At 48.9% G+C, this 19527-nt stretch overlaps 1 protein-coding gene across 6 annotated transcripts in view; it reads right to left on the reverse strand.

Annotated features, from left to right (window-relative positions):
* NEDD4L (NEDD4 like E3 ubiquitin protein ligase) overlaps window positions 1-19446 on the reverse strand; it is a 334157-nt gene extending 314711 nt beyond the window's left edge. For 5 of the 6 annotated variants that reach the window (XM_029921939.1, XM_029921938.1, XM_029921936.1 and 2 more), the window contains exon 1: window positions 19309-19445. In XM_029921939.1, coding sequence (XP_029777799.1) covers window positions 19309-19356 — 48 coding nt within the window. In that variant the 5' untranslated portion in view covers window positions 19357-19445. Of the gene's footprint in view, window positions 1-19308 lie in introns of all 6 variants that reach the window. The other variant, XM_029921933.1, reaches the window with a different exon arrangement.
* Window positions 19447-19527: the final 81 nt, after the last annotated feature.

Raw genomic sequence — 19527 nt, forward strand, 5'->3', positions numbered from 1 at the left:
TCCCACTGACTTCTGGAGCCTCCATCAGCGCCCGTACGCATGGTCTAGATGGCGCTCGTAGTTCCACTCTGTCTCCAGCTCACACGACTTTAAGTCAACCATGCCCTCGTGTCCTAGCACATAGTTCAACAGAAGTCTGAATAACAGAAGTAAAGGAAAACAGAATAAATGATGACCCCACCCCCAACTCCACTGCGTGTGATCTGTCAGGGAGAAGCCGGTCCTGGCAGCCAGACTTCGTGGGCTCAGACGATGGCTGTGGTTTTAGCCAAACAGCCTCACATTAACATCCCAGTTCAGCTGTATTAGGGTGGGAATTAGACTTGTAATGAATCTGTGTATTGGTTATTGTGATCATTATGGTGATGCATGTACCATAAACATGTTTACTCCTTTTATGTTTGAACACATTTCAGGAAACATTATAATGAAAAATAATTTAAGGCAACACGTGGAGTCCTCACTAATGTTTTCTCTCTAAAGGAGGTCTACTCCATAAATGCTTCAAAAGAGAATACTAGATCACGTTGCCTGCGGTCTTCTGATCCCGGGAAAGGAAACACAGCTGGTTGTTCTTCCCATGGCAAGCAATATATAATAAGGTCCTCCTCGCTGGGAAATCTTGGGACAGAGAAAAGGTAAGCCCAATCAGTTAGGCACTAATATTAACGTTAATATAGTGAATAAACATGTTATTTTGGTGGTTATGCCTCAATATTGAGCTAAATTTAGAAGGGTTCCTTTCACTGATCATGCCTTCAATTTATCTGTCAAAACGTCCTAGGGCTACTTTGGAGTTATGCATGTGAACCTTAACAAGGTATCTGAAAGGCAGAAACTACACAAGTTCAGTGTTGAAGGTGGTGTAACCCAGGCTAGCAACTCCTTGCGCTAAGATGGCAGCCAACAACCAAGCCGGAAGTCCTGCTGTTCCCATCTTCCCTCTGATCTTGTATCCATCAGTGCCATGATGAAAACATGAACTGTCCCAACATATGGCCTGCAGCCCTGCTGTTGGCTTGCCCCATGGCATGATGGGAACACCCTTCAGGATCCTCTTACGCATCTACTTTCTAGCAGAACTGGCAATAGATTCGAAGGTGACAACCAGGACTCCCCCGAAGCATTGGCTGGACTGTAAAGTCTCACCTGTTTCAGGACAACGTATCCAATGGGTGAAGGACAAACTACACACTCACTGAATGGTCCCAAGAGCACAAGCACCAGGGCACTGTAGGGCCAGCAACATAGTAAGACTACACGGCACAAAGGCTGCTCTGAACAGACAGATCATGTCCCTAAGATTCCTATCTCGATTTCATGAGGCAGCCCCCTTTCACATCACCATCCAAGACTCTATCTTCAAATACATTACCTTGAAAATACCAATAATATGCTATGATGAAGAGTTCAACCAGCAGAACTCAACTCTGTCCCAAAGCTCTAATTCCCGAGCTATCAAGTAGGGCTGCTGCATACTTCCAAAATCTGCCCTGGAGCTGGAGCTGGATGAGAACCACTGACAGTGGACAGCAGCTGACAAAATTAGAAACCCCATTTGAAAATTAGCAACTGTATCCTGAGCGATCAAAAGCTGTCTGGTCATTCTAGACCACACTAAAATTCATTCTCTAAAGGACTCCTTACCTCTGGCAAATCAATGTATTTTTATATTTATCCTTAAAGCCAGAGCAGTCCTAGATAATCCATCAAATTCCCCCTCTTCGTGTTATCCCTTCCCAAAGGGATGCCTAGTAATTAAATTACTAAAAGAGATCCGCCAATAGTTCATATGCACAGGGAATAAACAGGGCTTGGAATTACAATTTTTGCATTTTCTCTTACCATAAATTAACAGGACTTGTTTTTAAAGGAAAGGATAGTACATGTTCCCATATTTAGATCTGCAGGGGGAAGCCAACGTCTAAATGATCGTATTCCTGTGAAATCCTCACCGTAAGACCTTCAGGATCGGAAAATGCAGAGCTATTCGATCCGATGCGGAGCCGAGTATAAATAACCACCTTCCTTCCTGCCTCCTCCAGCTGGAGCCAGCACTACAGTCCGGCATGCCTCTGCCTTTGCAGCGCCGTGTGGGATAAATAAACGCAGCAGGGAGAACCCAGAAGGCAATACTGGATCCTGACAAACAGAAGACGGGGGTTCAAGTTCAGACTCTGGCACTGATTAGCTTTGCGGCTTTGGTCCCGTTCCCCCAGGCCTTCATTTTCTCATTGGAAAAATATGAAAGATAGGATTTAGAACATCCATGGGTTAAATGATAACTCTATGTACAACTGGTATGCGTCGGAGTGGGATTGCTCAACCTTGGCAATCCTGGCGTCTGGGGCCAGGTGGTTCTTCGTTGGGGGGGATGCTGCGTGCCTTGTACGTTGTTTAACAGTGACCCCGCCTCCACCTGCTAGATGCTAGTCGTACCTCCCACATTGTGACAACCATAAATATCGCCAGGCATTGCCAAGTGTTGGAGGGGGATACCCCCCAGCTTAGAACCTTTATACAAGGTGTTTACTCAGTGTGGGTTTCTCCCCTCCTCCCACCCACGTAGCCCTCTGAAACAAGAAACCTGCTGACTGTTCTAGCCTTGTCCTTTTTCTCACCTAATCAACAGGTAACCCATCCAATGCCACCTGCCCTCTAAATGCCACCTGCATGTATGCCCCTTGCTGGCATCCGCTGTCATTACCACCATCTCTGCCGGGCTGCATGGCCTCCTGCTGTTAGTCACGTCTAATCCACTCTCCCCTCGCTGCAGAGAGAGCACCAGGAAAGCACAAAGCGACACAGGTTTCCCAAGGTGCCTCCAAGGATGGGGACCCAGCTCCTGGACAAGGTCCACAGGCTGTTCACACCCAGCCACTTCCTCTTTGACTTTCAGTGTGGCCACCGAGGTCTCGGCTGTGCCCCCCACCCCTCCCTAAAGAACTGCTCGGAGACACGGACACCGTCTTGGGAGCCAGGCTGCCTTGATTCAAGTCCCAGCTTTCCCACTTCCTAGCTCTGTGAGCAAGTCAATTAACAACCCCATGCCTCAATTTGTCCTCCTGACCCTATAAAATGGAGACAGAAGTACCCACCTCAAAGGGCTGAGGTGAAGATTAGGGGAGTTCGTTTTGGCAAGACTGCACCTATCGGTACCCAGCATGTAGAAAATGCTCGAAGTTTAGCTGTTTTGCTTATCTTTATCTAAAACGCAGCTCAGGGCTCACTGTTAGAAGCTGGATACCCCATCTTTTCCACCTATCTTCACGCCCCAGACCCAAAAGCACTGCCCTGGACGGCTGTTTCCACTCTATCGTGGACTGCCACGTGTGAGGGTAATCCACACGCCTGTCTCACGCCGGTCAGAGCCGCATGCCTCTGGCTCTCACCATCCCCGGCACATCAGGACCCATGAGTGCACCCTCCATCCAAGGCACCCACAGATCAGACACCCTCAGACCAGCTGGCATCCCCCAAAATCATTTTTGAAATCTTTTTGAACCCTATAGACATTACCCCTTTTTCTAGTCCATAGCACTGACTTAGAATTTGCGGGAAAGAAAATAAAGAATAAAATTCTAAGTAAAAAGACCTCCTGCCTCTCCAGAGGCAAAGACACCCAACAGAAGGCCACAGACTCGCTGTGGAGCCTTTGACACCGCTGGGTTTTATTTTCCTCAGATTCTTCAAAGGGCAAAGAAACTGTCGAAACCATCCTCGTCCATCCCAGGGCACCGCCCGAAACATCATGTTGCGGAGTCTAGAATTCAGCCTGCCTGGCAAAGAAGGGCATGGTCTTGGTTGCCCAGGAGAGTTAAAATCACAACAATAGGACTGGTCACCTGAGAAGCTGCTCCTTCTCAGAGCGACAAGAAGGTTACAGAATGTGGATCTGCCAAACCACCTCGTCCAAGCCATACAACTGTCCCTTAGTGGGCATTCCTGTCCCTTCCTGCACTGATTAGCCTCTTTGTGTTCTAAGACCAACCTCGTTCTGACAAGACTGCAGGTGCTTTAAAGAATATATGAAATAGAAGACTATAAAAGCCTTTCAGGGCATTGGGGCAACGGGAGAGAGGAGGTCAGAGGCCACCAGGAAGTGAACTGCGGCGATCAACCGTGCATTAGAACAGTACTTGTCAAGCCTGACATTCCAGTGACAAGGTGAAAACAACTCCCTTGATTCTCCTCTCTGCTGACTTACGTTTCTGGGTTCTGATTTCATTTAGGAGGCATTAAGTAGGTCTACATCCTGGCTGCCGGGAGGCTGGCTCCCAGGGCCCAGGACGGCGACACTAGCTCTGCCGTGTTGACTCAGTGCTCCTTATGCCTTCACGGCTACAGGGAAAGGGAGTCTCATCACCCACCTCCTCCCCGGCCCCGTCCACCACTGTTTGGCTTCGCTGGGCAGGAGGCCACCGCCGACCTCTTACCGCTCGTGGCCTGAGGCAGCCCAAGGGGCACCTATGCCAACACATAGGGCCCACATGGGGCCCAGAAGCCCCAGAACGGTGAGCACACCAACCTCACTGCGTAAGCAGCCCCCATTCTGCCTCAGTTTCTCCCTCTCCGCACACAAGTACACCCTGGTGTGTCCCAACCTCAGAACACATCTTCCAGGGCCCAGCCCTCGCTCTGCAGCAGTCACAGGCCTCCGAAAGGTGGCCTCCCCAGGGCGTCCATTCCCACTCCTCCTGACACAGCTCCCGCCAGGGCCACCAAGACCGCCTCGTCCTCCTGTCATGGGACCCCCACAGCACCAGCCATGCTCCTCAGCCAGGGCCTGGCCCCTCCTCCACCCCAATCCTCACCTTCCTCAGGTGTCAACTAGCCGCCAATGTCCCTCACGTCCCATCCCCGTCCTGAGAGCGTGGCCGGGTTCTAGATGCTCACATCCACCTGCCCGTTGGCATCACCCGGATGCTCCACGGACGCACTCCCTTTAGCCTCATCAGCACAGACCGACCTTCTGCTCTCCTGATTTCCCACCCACACCAAAATCCTGTGTCTCGGTAACTGTCCAGTCCCAGCCATTCCTCCAAACTCCAAGGCGAGTCCCTCCATTCCACCTCGCTCTGCTGCGTCCCCTCTCGAATCCCAGCTTGCCACGCCTCCCACCCAACCAGTCCCGGAGTCCCTGACTGGCCGCCCTGCTTGCGTCCATTCCTGTCCTTCCGACAATCCTTCCTCCTCCGGGGTCACCTCAAGTCGCAAATCAGATCCCGCTGCTCCTCTGCCGAGAATCCTCCGGTGGCTTCCCACGGCACCAAGGAAACCCCAGCCCTCCACAAAGCTGGCCGGGCCCTCCTGCCCTGTCCCCTGTGCCCCCACCTCTGACCCTGCCGCCTGCTAGCCCCCCAGGCTCCAGCCACTCTGGTTTTCTGCTGTTCCTCCAGCTCATCCAGCCCCACCTGCATGTTTGCTATTCCCCACCCCCCCCCCACCCCCCGTGTGGAATGTTCTGTCCCCAAACCTCAAGCAGCTGAAAGCATCTCATTCAGTCTCAGCCGAATCCCTATCATATCCCCTACGAGGGCATCGGTCCCTAGAGAGCGCCCGCCAATCTACGGCACCTGGGCCACACACAGCATCCCCAGGAAGGACACAGAATTTGCAAAAAAATGTCACAGCCCCTCCGTGACGCAGGGATGGCAAATGCTCCAAACATGCACCCCCTCACCTTGCTACTGCAGCCACTCAATCCGCATTTATAACGGGCCTGACTGGTGCTCAGCTGGGTCTTCCTTGAGAGAGGGGAATGCAGGGCCCCCAGCACCTGAAACCCATTCCCACATTCTGGGGTGCCACCCCGGGTGAGGTCTAGTGGGAGGCCAGGCCCAGCTCCCCGCCCCCCTCAGAAACCAAATGTTTAAAAAAGGAGGAGTAGGGGCGCCTGGGTGGCTCAGTCGGTTAAACGTCCAGCTTCAGCTCAGGTCATGATCTCACTGCTCGTGAGTTTGAGCCCTGCATTGGGCTCTGTACTGACAGCTCAGAGCCTGGAGCCTGCTTCAGATTCTGTGTCTCCCTCTCTCTCTGTTCCTCCCTCACTCATGTTCTATCTCTGTCTTTCAAAAATAAATTTAAAAATTAAAAAAAAAATAAAAGAGGAACAAACCCCCACATCCTCCGCCCACGGCAGCAAGGATCACTGGCACAGGCCTGAGACTGGCCGCCAGGGACGCCAAGAGGCAGTGAGTAGAGGGAATTAGTGCAATGGAGCCCCGGGCCGCTCTCCTTGGAAAGGCCCATGTTCAAGGTCGGCCCTTGGCTGGGGTCTGGGAACGTGAATGGTAAACGGGTCCTTCCACAACTTGCCCGAAAGGAGAAGTGTGCCCCAACTGTGCCCAAACCGTGCCCATCATGTGCTTGACGCCGAACGCCTAGTTCCTTCCTGGGTCTGGAACTGCAGTGCGTGCCAGGTGGAGGGCTCTCGCATGACCAGTCCCCGACAAGACCCTAGGCACCGAGTCCCCCGTGAATTCCCTGATGGACAACGTCTCACACATGCTGTCACACACACTGTCACAGCGGCTGCTAGGGGACCCCCGCACACCATGTGCCACCCCTGAGAGGGCTCTTGGAAGCTGGCAACCTCGTTTCCCCCAGACCTCACTCTACACACCTCTTCCTTTTGATTTTGCTCTATATCCTTTTACTGTAATAAACCAGAACTGTGAGCACAACAATGTCTGGGTCACTGTGAAGGAATCACACAGCCCGAGAGCAGTTGTGGGACCACCAAAGGAGAGTGAGGCAGCCGCACCACACAGCATCCAGAGAGAGGTGTGGAACGGTGTCGGAGGTGGCATTCAGTGTCGGGGAGCCCCAGGGCCTGCACTGTGATTTGGGCTGCCCAGCCCCCTTGGCCCCTGCCTCTGCCCAAACCTGGCTCTCCAGCCTGATAGGTACTCCGTGCTACCCAAAATGCCTTCAATAAATCCCTTTCTGTTTAAATTCATTAGAATCAGTCACGGTTGCTTGCAATCACGAGCCCTAACTCTAACAGATTCTGTATAAAAAGAAGTGCTATTAAAAAAAAATTGAAATGGCGGAGTCGGGGAACAAGTGGAGGGTCCTGTGTGCCCCACCATCCCAGACCGGGGACGTTGGTCATTCTGAATCAGCAGAGCAAAAGCAGAATGGGTTCAAGGGCCTAGCTGTCTGTTGGATCCAAATGGTGTGCCTCTTCATATGAGGCTTTCACACTGCTTGGAAGCAGAAGCAAAGGGGAGGAACAGGGCATGGAGACCTGGCGCTAAGACACAGAAATTCCCAGAACCTGGGACTCCATCTAGATAAGGTCACTGGCTCTGTTGCCAGCTCAAGGTATTGACTCAACACAAACGAACTCAGTACCTAAGTTTTCACAGGAGTAAGACTGCCAAATACCCAGGTCAGCTGGCCCCGGCCTGTGGCTGTTCAATCTTTAGACACACAGCCCTAAAGTCTCAAACTCCCGCCCAAGCAGGACCCAAGAGGAGGCAGTTTGCCAGGGCCGGTCCCGTCCAGGTGCAGCTGCAGAGGACAGGGACCATGGGAGAATCCCACACTGGGCATGATCCAGCAGAGCCGAAAGCTGCCAGCCTAGCAGACCAAGCCAAGGACGCCTTGCTATTCCTGATCCAGAGGCCAGCATGCTGAGAGTTTTCTTATTTTCACCCTCTCCAAACGGGAGACTTATTGTAGCGACCTGTTCTTTCTTCATCATTGCAGGTTGACGTTTGGGGGACCCCATCTATTTAGCCATAAGGGACTAGATCACTAAAAAAAAACTCCTTTCAGGTGTAAGAGAGGGGACTGTATATCCTTGTGGCGTGTGGCGTGAGTGCAGAAGCCCACCCAGAGACCCTTGCAATACTCAGATGAAGATGGGGGTTGCCTCCCTAGGGGAAGGGAGCACCTGATTTCAGGAAGCCATGGGTATTTCTGAAGATGCATATATCAGAAGGTGGATCGATTACCCAATGGGTGGACTGAGGGGCCATCACAAGCTTCCCCTCAGCTCAAGGGGCGGAGCAATAGAGGTAATCCCACCCCTCCTTGCCAGAAGCTGTTAAAAGATGAACACATCGAGGCACCTGGGTGGCTCAGTCGGTTAAACCTCTGACTTTGGCTCAGGTCATGATCTCACATTCGTGGGTTCGAGCCCCGAGTCGGGCTCTGTGCTGACAGCTCAGAGCCTGGAGCCTGCTTCAGATTCTGTGTCTCCTTGATCTCTGCCCCTCCCCCCTCATGCTCTGTCTCTCTCTGTATCAAAACTAAATAAAACATTAAAAAAAAAAAAAAAAGATGAGATCAAAGCCTTCGTGGCCAATGGGACATAAGAGATTGCCTGGGTGTTTCTGGAAATGAAATTCCTTTAATCTTAACAAAAAGACCCAAGAGGCCATTCTCTTTCCTCTGCAAGTAGGAAAAAAGAACATAGCTCTGGATGCCACCCTCAGACCAATAAGGTCTTTGAAAATGGTCAGGCTTTAGACAATGGAATAAAGAACGGAACCGGATTCCTGGATGACCTCACAGAGCTGGCACAGGTCCTTGCTGTCTGGGTGGGCACCGAACAGACATAGTGTAACTGAACACGAAAGATAACATCAGTCTCCATGCCAACTATCAATAATCTACCATAATGCACGGGCTGCCATAATACACAAATTGAGATTGGCCAACTCAAGCACCACAACTCTGAGATATCTGTAAACTGTAACTTTGGGTGGAGGAGGGTAGGGGGGTGTGGCGTGAGGGCAGGAGCCCACCACCACATCATACACTCATGCCAACTGCAAGATGCATCCTCAGGTCAGAAATAGTAAAAGCAGAGAGGGACACACAAAAACCCAATCGTCAGATCAGCCATAACATGGTATTTGTCAATTGCCCCCTTTCATTCCGGAAGGGACCACCGCGAAACATATTCAGATGAATGGACATTACAAGTCAGCTCGAAGGCAAAATAAAGAGCAGTTTCAAGATACTTAGATATTGGCACAGATGATTACAGCTGTGTTCAAGTACCCTTTGGACATCTAAAACTATTCAGTGCTGCAACAAGACTGACTCAAAACCTGAAGGCACAAAAAGAGAAACCGATTTCAGTTTGGTTTTGACAGTACACACAGCCCACCATTTTCATTATGCAAGTGTAATGCACAAAAGGACAAAAATCCAAATTTTAAGTGTCCATGGTGGACGAAATGAACCCCTGTGCTCTAAATGAAAATAAGTCTAATTTACTGGTCCCCCCACCTTTTTTTTTTGGAAAAAAAGTCCAGTCCTCCCTTCACCTATCCCACAACTTCCCACATGGGTGGGGAGCTCCTAAAAGCCAAGAGAGGCAATGCACCGACCTCGATATCCTTAAATACAAAGCACACAGCGGGCCCTTGATGAACATATGCTCGACTGAACACACACTGTCAGTATCTGTTCTGACCAAATGCTCTCATCTTTACCCGAAGCCTATTAACATGCGACATGCATTTGGGAGGTTTCTCTCTCCCTCACTCTTAAATTTACTTTCATATTAAGAAAAAGTTCACTGTAGAAATATAGAAAAATATAAGTAAAATCTAAAAAGATGATGAAATGCTAAGCGAAATAAGTCAGGCGGAGAAGGACAGACACCATATGTTTGCACTCAGAGGTCTAACAGGAGAACAGGAGAAACCTAACGGAGGACCGGGGGAGGGGAAGAGGGAAAGAGAGTTGGGGAGAGAGAGGGACGCAAAACTTGAGAGACTATTGAATACTGAAAACGAACAGAGGGTTGAGGGGGAGAGGGGCAAAGAGGTGGTGGTGATGGAGGAGGGCACTTGTGGGGAAGAGCACTGGGTGTTGTATGGAAACCAATTTGACAATAAACTATTAAAAAACTAAAAAATAAGTTAAAAAAATAAAAAGATGATGAAAGTTACCAATAATCCCTTTACTCAAAGATAATTACCATCGACATCCTGGGATACATTTTTTCCCAGTTACATTTTTTCTATGCATATACACACACACACACACACACACACACACACACACACACACATTTATATTTTAAAGCAGCCTTCACACCCAGAGCAAAGCCCAACACAGGGCAAGATCTGAGCTGAGATCCAAAGTCGGACTAAGCCACCCAGAGGCCCCTCCATGCATAAATACTTTTAACCACAATAGGACTGCACTGCACCCCCAGTTTTGTAATCTACTTTTTCCAAACACATGAGGGACATCTCCACATTATTAAATACTCTCCAGGATCTCCCCACCCCACCAGCCACCAAGCTCAGAGTGCTCCCTTCCACTAAGAACAGTCGGTGAAATTAAAACATCTATTCCAAAGGCAGGCAGCACAGCACATACCAATATCACAATTATTGATTTCTACAACACAAAATCAACCCAGGGGTCAGCTCCCTTCAGATAGTGCTTAATTCAAGATCCACATCCATTTCTCCTCCGGAGTTACTAACAATTGGGCGGGACGTACAGCCGGTTCAAAGTTCAAAAACAGCCAGACTCCAATTACATTTGCATCCAATTATCACACACAATCCACACAGCACAAAAGGAACTGGAGGAGGATAAAAGGAAGCGAATGGAGTCCCAGTTTTGCTTCTTGAAACCTCACACTCGCTCCCCTTTCCAACCCAAACTGCCAAAGATCAAGCTGGCACCGTGAGAACACCTCAGGATGAATCACTTATTAACAGAGAAAGAAAACCCCGGAGCCCTAGAAAAGGAAGCTGGGTTTTCAACATACACGGTTCTAAAGGTAATCGGGAGATTCGAGAGTGAGTATGTGGTGCTCTGAGTTCCGTGAGATACACACTGAGTGCTTACTAAGCAAATTCCTTAAATAGCTTAGGCTTGCTTTTGTTTTTTGGAAGAAGCGGGTGGAAACCACCAGACCAAAATAACTTCCAGCATTAAAAAAAAAAAAAAAAAAGGACAACTTGGGGCGCCTGGGTGGCTCAGTCAATTAAGTGTCGGACTTCAGCTCAGGTCATGATCTCAGGGTTCGTGGGTTCGAGCCCCACGTCAGGCTCTGTGCTGACAGCTCAGAGCCTGGAGCCTGCTTCTGGTTCTGTGTCTCCCTCTCTCTCTGCCCCTCCCCTGTTTTCTACACTGTCTCTCTCTCTCTGTCTCTCTCGTCTCTCTCTCTGTGTCTCTCCCTCTCTGTCTGTCTGTCTGTCTCTCTCTCTCTCTCTCTCTCAAAAATAAATAAAACATTAATAAATAATTTTTTTAAAAAAGACTTCCACATGTTAAGTGAAACTAACCTATTCAGAAAACATCATCATTTCAGCAGGAAAAACTAATAAAGATCTTCATCTTCTATGTTACCTGTGACCCAAGCTCATCTTCACCAGAGTCCTCGCACTGTGACTTCCAACACAGGTGCCAAGATGTACATTAACACTTGAAGTCTTACAGATCATGGAGCAAAACGAGGTTTGCATTTTAAGATGTTAACCCCCAAAAGGTGTTCCTGGAGGTGGGATGGCGTGACTTCTCACCGGGAGGAGCACGCAGGCGATCTTTCCCAACTGCAGCTCTTTCTCGCTATGAAGGCCACCTCAACGCCAAACCCACCGTTCAAGGCCAGCTTCACAGAGTGCCCTAAAAGACACACTACAAAACAGGATCCAGAGTTTCATCCAAAGAGAACAGGAAGGGCCAGGCCTTGAATGCTGCTGAAACCAGGAAACAAAATGTGCTAACGAAGGCCAAGACTGAGGTTCACATACACAAGTGAGCCCCTGTCACTGCACCACAGGGTCCCCGCTCAGGTCTGGAGGTAGCCAGTCACACGCAGAAGCAGAAAAAGCATGCGGCCTCAACCTGGTGGCAGGAGGTGGGTGGACACGTGCCCGAGCCACTCAAGTGATCTATCAAAACTTCGCTCCAGTGCGCCTGGGAAGCCATGATGTCCGCGATGGGACATGACCCTGACCATCGATGGCCCCATAAGCCCCTCGAAGTGCCACCTTCACAGGGTGGACTTCACACCGCAGCCTTTTACACTAAAAACAAAGTTACTTTTCAATGGCCCCTTTTGCTTGGGGAAGAGGAGGCATAAAAAGTCAAGAGCTCTCAGTGGATGCCTGCCTGCCAAAAAGTCACCCAACACTGAATGCGGTGACAGCGAGGGAATCAGATAGTCTCACCATTAAACTTGGCAAGTTCTGAATCAATACAGGACCTTGGAGTCAGGGACAAAAAGTCAACGTGAGTGTCATATTTAAGCTGGTTACCCCAGACACACTTACGGAAGGTAGCTTTCCTCACCTAAAGGTATTACAGTAAACGCCAGGGTTCGGGCCACTCGGGGTCAGAACAAAACATTACAACTAGAACGTGGTCCTATAAATTCATAAAATAAGTGTTCTAGATCTTTCTACCACTGATTTTCTCTCTGCTAGAAGCTGAGCCACAGTCTTACCTCAGGAATCAAGATCTCAAGCAATCAAACACCCGGGAGTAGTGATAATTATTAGTTCCTTCTCAAAGCCCATGATGGCAATTCCAGAACAGTCCGTATAAAAGCATTATTCAGAAGTCCCTATGCACCCAAGAAGAAAGGACAGAAGGACCGTTTCCGAGTGTATGTGTGTTTGTGGGGGCTTTTCCCCAGATCCAAATGCCTTCCCTCTTCTAAATTTAATATACTCTGGAGAAGGGTTTAATTTAATATACACTTTAATATATATTTAATTATATATGTTACTTAATATATATTTATATACTTAATATAATATATAATACTTAATATATATTTAATTATATATATTTAACTTAATATACTCTTAGAAAAGGATGATTCTTGATACTCCTCATGTTGACAAACATCACTTTAGGTTTTTTTGGTTTGTTTGGTTTTTTTTTAGTTTGTAGGAAAATACTGGTTTCTGAATCTACTTTATCTTCATCCCTACGTTAGGTTCGGCTCTCATTTCTACATTCCACCAATGAGCAACTCCGAACCAGGGGCAGCGTCATTAAACAGTACAAACATTGCCACCTATAGTCAGAAAGTGAGATACATTTGTTTACAGTGACCTGGAAAAGACACAATACAAAAACGGAAAATAACAGTTGGTCACCCTTCTCCCAGCCTTCACCAAGCCTAGTATCCGAATACTGATTTTCATCATTATATTATCCACATATTATATTGATCCTTTTAATACGGATTGTCAAAAGATCAACGTGTAGTTGGCTTTATTACCAATTAAAGAGATCACTAAGGCAAAAACACTTCAAAGACCTACAACATCAAGAACACTTGAAACCCTCCTATTCACACAGGACCCAAAATTCAACGGCACCAATAAAATGTGTTCAAACAGATCTTTTAACTCAAAATAAGAGTTTTAAGAGGATCTCAATCTGTCAGAGAAACTGATCTGTTTCTCTACTACCCTGCTGCTGCGTTAAGAACTGCACGACGCGGGAAGGCCATTAACCAGGCAGTGAGCATAAGGTTTCTCCCCTCAGTGACGTGTGGCTTCATTCTCTAATGCCAGGGAATTTCTTCCGGGAGAGTCCTCCTTACTTTGGGAGCATCAAGTTCCCAAAATCAAGGAACAACTCTGCAAGGAAGTTTCCTGGTGGTGTGGGTCCTCACTGAGGGGATGCCCAACTACCATTCAACCACTTCCCTTTAAATACTCCTGTGGTGGGGGCGCCTAGGGGGCTCAGTGGGTTAGGAGTCCGACTTTAGCTCAGGTCATGAACTCACGGTCTGTGGGTTCAAGCCCCGCATCAGGCTCTGTGCTGACAGCTTGGAGCCTGGAGCCTGCTGGCGGGGGGGGGGGGGGTCCTCTCTCTCTACCTCTATCTATCTCGTTCTCACTCTCTGCCCCTCACCCACTTGTGCTCTGTCTCTGTCTCTCAAAAATAAATAAACCTTAAAAAAATTTTTTTTTTAATTCTGCTATGGTAAAGAAACCAGGATTGTCTGAGGACTCCTGTTTTGCCACTGTCTCACCCCTTAGAGCAAAATTATTTTTTATTCCTTAAGGAAACTGCTATTCAGTAATGAGAGAATTCAAAACATTCTGACTTAATAAAACTGAATAGGATATAAGTTAAAATGTCGATTTCTACAAATTCCATAAGACTCCTGAAAAAAATTAAAAATCTAACAAGAGTAGAACTTAAGACAATACATTATATTTGCCAATTTATAAAACTGCTTTTAGGGGTGCCTGGGTGGCTCAGTGGGTTAAGTGTCTGACTTCGGCTCATGATTTCATGGTTTGTGAGTTCAAGCCCCGCCTCAGGCACTGTGCTGACAGCTCAGAGCCTGGAGCCTGCTTCAGATTCTGTGTCTCCTCCTCTCTCTGCCCTTCCCCTGGTTACACTCTGTCTCTCTCTCTCTCTCTCTCTCTCAAAAATAAACAAACATTAAAAAAATTTAAAAATCTGCTTTTAAATGTCATAATAAAACCTAAGCCCTTTAAGGGTTTTTCTTAACTGGTAGCAATCATGTCACAGACTGTCACTGGGGTCGGCCCATGTCCTGGGCACAGAGCATACCAGCCAGCCCTGCTCGGCTTGATTCAAGCACTTGGATTTGGAACAAATGGGCAAGTCTTATCTCCCTCTTCAAAGCTGCTTTTCAGCATCTACCCTTAGATGCAAACAGTATCTAACATAATTTCCAAAAGCAATCATGTGATCGTTTTTGCCCGGCCACAAAGATGGCACACAGGGTTTCTCAAGTAATCTCTTGAAAACACACGGGGACCACTTTTTAAAAATTAACGACTCCTCTGAATTACTTACAGATGGCTACTCAGGTGGCCTCTCTTGTGGGCTCCCTGTTTCTTCTCTGCCAATGCCCAGTTAAGAGCATTTCCCATAGGCTTCCCCCTTTCTCAGTAACAGCAAGGCAAAAAGCTGACTAGCAACTGACTTGAAAGTGTCAAATGCCTGGCGTATTATTTGAAACTGACGGCCCAGGGTTATCTCAGGTTTCTAATCAGAGCCAGAATTCTAAAACATCCGGGAATAAGGACGCTTTAGGAAATTAGCGGTACAGCACAGTGTGACAGCAATTTTTTTTCTTTCTTTCTTAGTGGTACATAAAATAATGATGCATCTTAAAGCTGACACCATGTTTTTAAAATTTTTTTTGTTTTATTTATTTTTGAGAGAGAGACAAACAGAGACAGAGAGATAGCATGAGCAGGGGAGGGTCAGAGAGAGAGGGAGACACAGAATCCGGAGACAGGCTCCAGGCTCTAAACTGTCAGCACAGAGCCCAACATGGGGCTGGAATCCACAAACTGTGAGATCATGACCTGAGCCGAAGTTGGATGCTTAACCAACTGAGCCACCAGGCACCCGAAAGTTGACAGCATCTTAAAGAAAATATACTTATGTTAACGAGCAACCTATGCACATCTTCAGTGTTTGTTATGAAGGAGGTAATTATAGGCAAATGAGTAAGAGAAGCCCAAAATGGGGAGCAGCAGAGGACCCACTAATTGTTGCCAGGTGAGAAGGGAGCCCCAATGAGGTCAGATTTTTACCATTTTCTGTAAAAACTCCCAAGATCTAAGACACAATGGAGAGCCTCCTGGCACCTAAGAAAATATACTAAGAAAGCCTCCTGGCCAATTCAGACTTGGAGGCCATTCAGTTTACAACTCCTGATGTTTATCGCCCTTGTGAATTAACCTCAACAACCTAGATATGAAAACCTTTCAAGATAACTTGGAAGAGAGGAAGTATGTTCAAACCTAGGGCTGTGTGATCAAAAGAACTGGGTTCAAATCCCTATTCAGTAAATTCCTATGCAGATCACTTAACATCTCTGAGCCTCCGTGGCTCATCTGCAAATCTTAGCACACCTCAGAGAGGGTTCGTGAGGATTAAATGAGACGCGTACATCCGGGCTTAACACAGTGCTAGGTACAAAAAAGCATATGAAACCACTGCCAACTATTCTGGTCTGCATAAAATACAGAGGGAGGGTGTCAAAGTACTACCCCATGCCCCTCTGGCCTTCATTTCTATGCCATTTACCTCCCTGCAACCACCAAAAAAAATGCCACATCTAATAAGAAAGCTGTCATTCAGACTTAAATATTTCACCCAGTAGAAATCTCCTCCATAAAGGATGCCTTTCAAAGATGTTGTAAGAAAAGATTTCAGAAGATGAACAGTAACATTCCCAAGTAAACTCCTAAATGTGCTGCATGATTGCCAATAAATAAATAAATACACAAAGCAAAACAAAAAACAAAAAGGAACCAAGCCAGACGCAACTAGTCCAACTCCTCTGATTCCAAACCAAATCTGACGCTGGGCCCTGAATCACAAATTTCGCTACTTTGCAAATCTAACGCCAAAAGTCCTACGCCTGATGGCAATTTCAAATTTGGGCTCCTTACAGTGACCGGATTTAAACCAGTAAATATGAACATTAGCTCACTGAGGAACCTTAGCCAGAAAAACACAAAAAACAAACAGTCCTTGCGCTCACACAAGCAAAGCCCACATGTAGTCCCTCCCATTCCACAAACTGGAGAGCCCGAGGAGCGGCTGTCTTGGCTTCCAACGCTCTGGTAGCAGCAGTGCTTGGAGCTAAAGCAGCTTTCTGAGAGCGGATGTGGAACTTAAGTGCACTCCAAACACACAATGCTTTCCCAGCAACTTCTGATGAAAATACAAACCCACTTTTAAGAAATGTGCTAGGCATGGACGCCCATTTTGCTAAGAGGCATAGAAAATGGCCCTGTGGCACTCAAAACCCCCTGTGCGATGTCCCCAGGCACAGCAGGTGCGGGGACGGACAGGCACCCATGTTCAACACGCCTCGGAAAATCAGCCCTGCCGTTGGGTGTCATCAGCCAGTCTGCTCTAAGAGCCTGTTAAAATCTGTCATTTGTTTCCTTACACAGACCAGCTCAGAGAGACAAAACAAGCTGTGCAGATTCCACAATTTGTTAATATTCTACGAAGGCATTCCCTGCTTTTCCAAAGGGTAACCTGACGGCGCGAAACCTCCCATATAAAGCAAATACCATGGAAATGGGAAGTCATCAAAACGGCCCTGCCTTCTTTTCTCACTGGTAGGGGAAGCTGAAAAAATACAACAGATGTGACCTGTCTTTTCTAATATAACGTGCAGGCCGGGGGAGGGAGGGATCTAAATAGTCCTGGCAACACAACCACCACTCAATCAATAAAATGTCTTCATCACCTCGTGCTGATGCCCATACAGCCCCAGACGCCCCCCTGGCAACCTGAGGGAATGAACCCGGTCATACATATGCTGCTCTCACACTGGACACCAGTTAAGAAGATCTGTGTTAACTGGGCAAAGTGGCAAGATGTGCTCTAGGTAGGTGGGGACACTGGATGTAAATGTAAACAAATAATAAACAACAGGGACATGCACAGGATTCCTTGATCCAATTAAATTTCCCAAAACACTCTTCATAGTAATATTTTTTTTTCAGGGAGCTTTAAAAATCATGTAATTTAAAAAAAAAAAAAAAAACAGAGACCCAAGACGAAATGCAGCAGTCTTCCCCACAATACCTCAAAAGCCCTTTGTTTAGGAATGTCAGTATCTCACTCAGTACCATCCTGAAAGCTCACTGCCTGCCATCTACCGCTGCTCATTAAATGGAGAAGTAGAGAATGAAAGGGGAAGAAGCTCCCGGACAAGAGCCTGGAAAGCAGAACCCCCTGGGTAAAAGAAACAATGGTGCTTTGCACCCATCCCCAGGTAACTGCTCCAAAAAGGTTAATTATTTTACCCGAGGACAGCATGGCAAAGTAATCGAAAACGTAAATCACACATTATTTGCATTGTGATCATTCTTTGATAAAATACACACCACAGCAAGCTTTTCCTAGCTGTTAAGGGAGAAAAAAAAAAAAGTCATGCCCCCAAACACCCTCCCCACCCAGAGATAACTACTCCATTACACACTTACAAAGCACGCGCGCGCACACACACCCCATACCAGAGCAGGAAAGCTGGCGAGAGAGAAGCCATAACGTGGGCAGGTCTAGATAATAGCCTCTCCATGAACCCCACCCCCAACCCCAGAGAAAAGAGGGGACCTCAGAAAAGAAAGGAGAGGAAGAAAGAGAGAAAGCCAGAAATCCTTGCATTTCCAGGCATCAACTTTTCATGAAATGAACAACCAGGATAGGAAATACCTCCCTGCTGAGTAATGCTTCATGGGTTGTAAATTCACCTCTCGAAAGGGGAGGCAGACCTGAGCGCGAACCCCGCCAGATGGCAGACCCCTCCTACCTGCTCCATCCAGCCAGCCGGTCACGCCGCGCCAGCGACAGGCCTCCCACCCACCCCCCCTTTTGGCAGCGCAACACACCAATAAGAGCCGAGCGTGGCTGGTCGAGAGCGAGCTCAGCAGCGATTTACCAGGATCGCTTCGAAAAGGAGGAGTGGGAATCTGCGAGGAGTGAGTGGGGGGGAAAACAAAGCTCTTTCCAGTCGAACCGGCAGCCTTGGGGGCGTGGCTTATTTGATTTGCTTTATTAATAAAAGAGATCAATTGAGCTTTTGTCTCTCCACCTACCCCGGAGGTGCTGGGCTTTGAATCCTTGGGAGGAAGGGGGAAAAAAATGGCAGGGCTATAAGCTTCCTCCAAGTTTCCAGCAGCACCTGCCACCACGCTAGCCGTCCTCCCCCACCAAAGAGACCCCGAGATCCACACTCCCGGTTTCGACTCTGCAAGCCGGGGGGGACAGACACACCCAGCTCGAGCGTGTCGCCCACTCCCACCGTGATAAGCACAGGAGCACTTGCTGACTCGATCGCTGGAAAGTTCCAAGGGGAGACCGTTCAGGCTCCTCCGCGGCCCCGGGCTCCCCTGCGCGGCGCGGGCCCCCAGCCGAGACCCAGACGTGACACACATCATGGACTCCCGGGCTGGGGGGCGAGAGGCGGAAAGTTGCCCAACAGCCCGGGAGACGCCGCTGGGAGAGGAGGGGGAACAGGCGACCAGAAAGGCGCACGAGCCCTCCTCCCACCCACCCCCCAAAGCGGGGAGCAGCGGGGCGAACCCCGGCTCCAGGGGCGTCGCGCCGCTTTATTTACAAACAATGCGCACCGCTTGGGGGTTGGGGGCGCAATCGTCGGGCCGGTCCGAAGACCACCGTCCCCCCCCCCCCGATGCCCCTGCCGCAGGGCACACCCGCCCGTAAGGTTCCGCCGCAGGCACTGGAGACGCGCACCCCAGGGGTCGGCAGGGTCCCCACCCCCTGCCGGCGCGGGGCAGGAACTCCCCGGGGAGTCCCTGAAGAGAAGGGGACGCCGCTCACCTCGTCTTCCGAAAGTCCGTAGATCGGCTCCCCGAGCCCGGTCGCCATGGAGCCGGCGCCCCGCGAGGGCTGAGAGCGCTCCCGGGCGGCTGGGCTGCGGCGCCGGCGGCCGGTCTCCTCTCCTCCTCCGCGCCCGGCCTGCGCGCGTCCAGCCGGGGGAGCCGCCGGGCGCCGGCAGGTGAGGGAGCCCGAGCGCGCGCTCCGGCTGCTGCCTGCGCC

This window comes from Suricata suricatta, chromosome 14 (genome assembly GCF_006229205.1).
Source record: "Suricata suricatta isolate VVHF042 chromosome 14, meerkat_22Aug2017_6uvM2_HiC, whole genome shotgun sequence".
NCBI lineage: Eukaryota > Metazoa > Chordata > Mammalia > Carnivora > Herpestidae > Suricata > Suricata suricatta.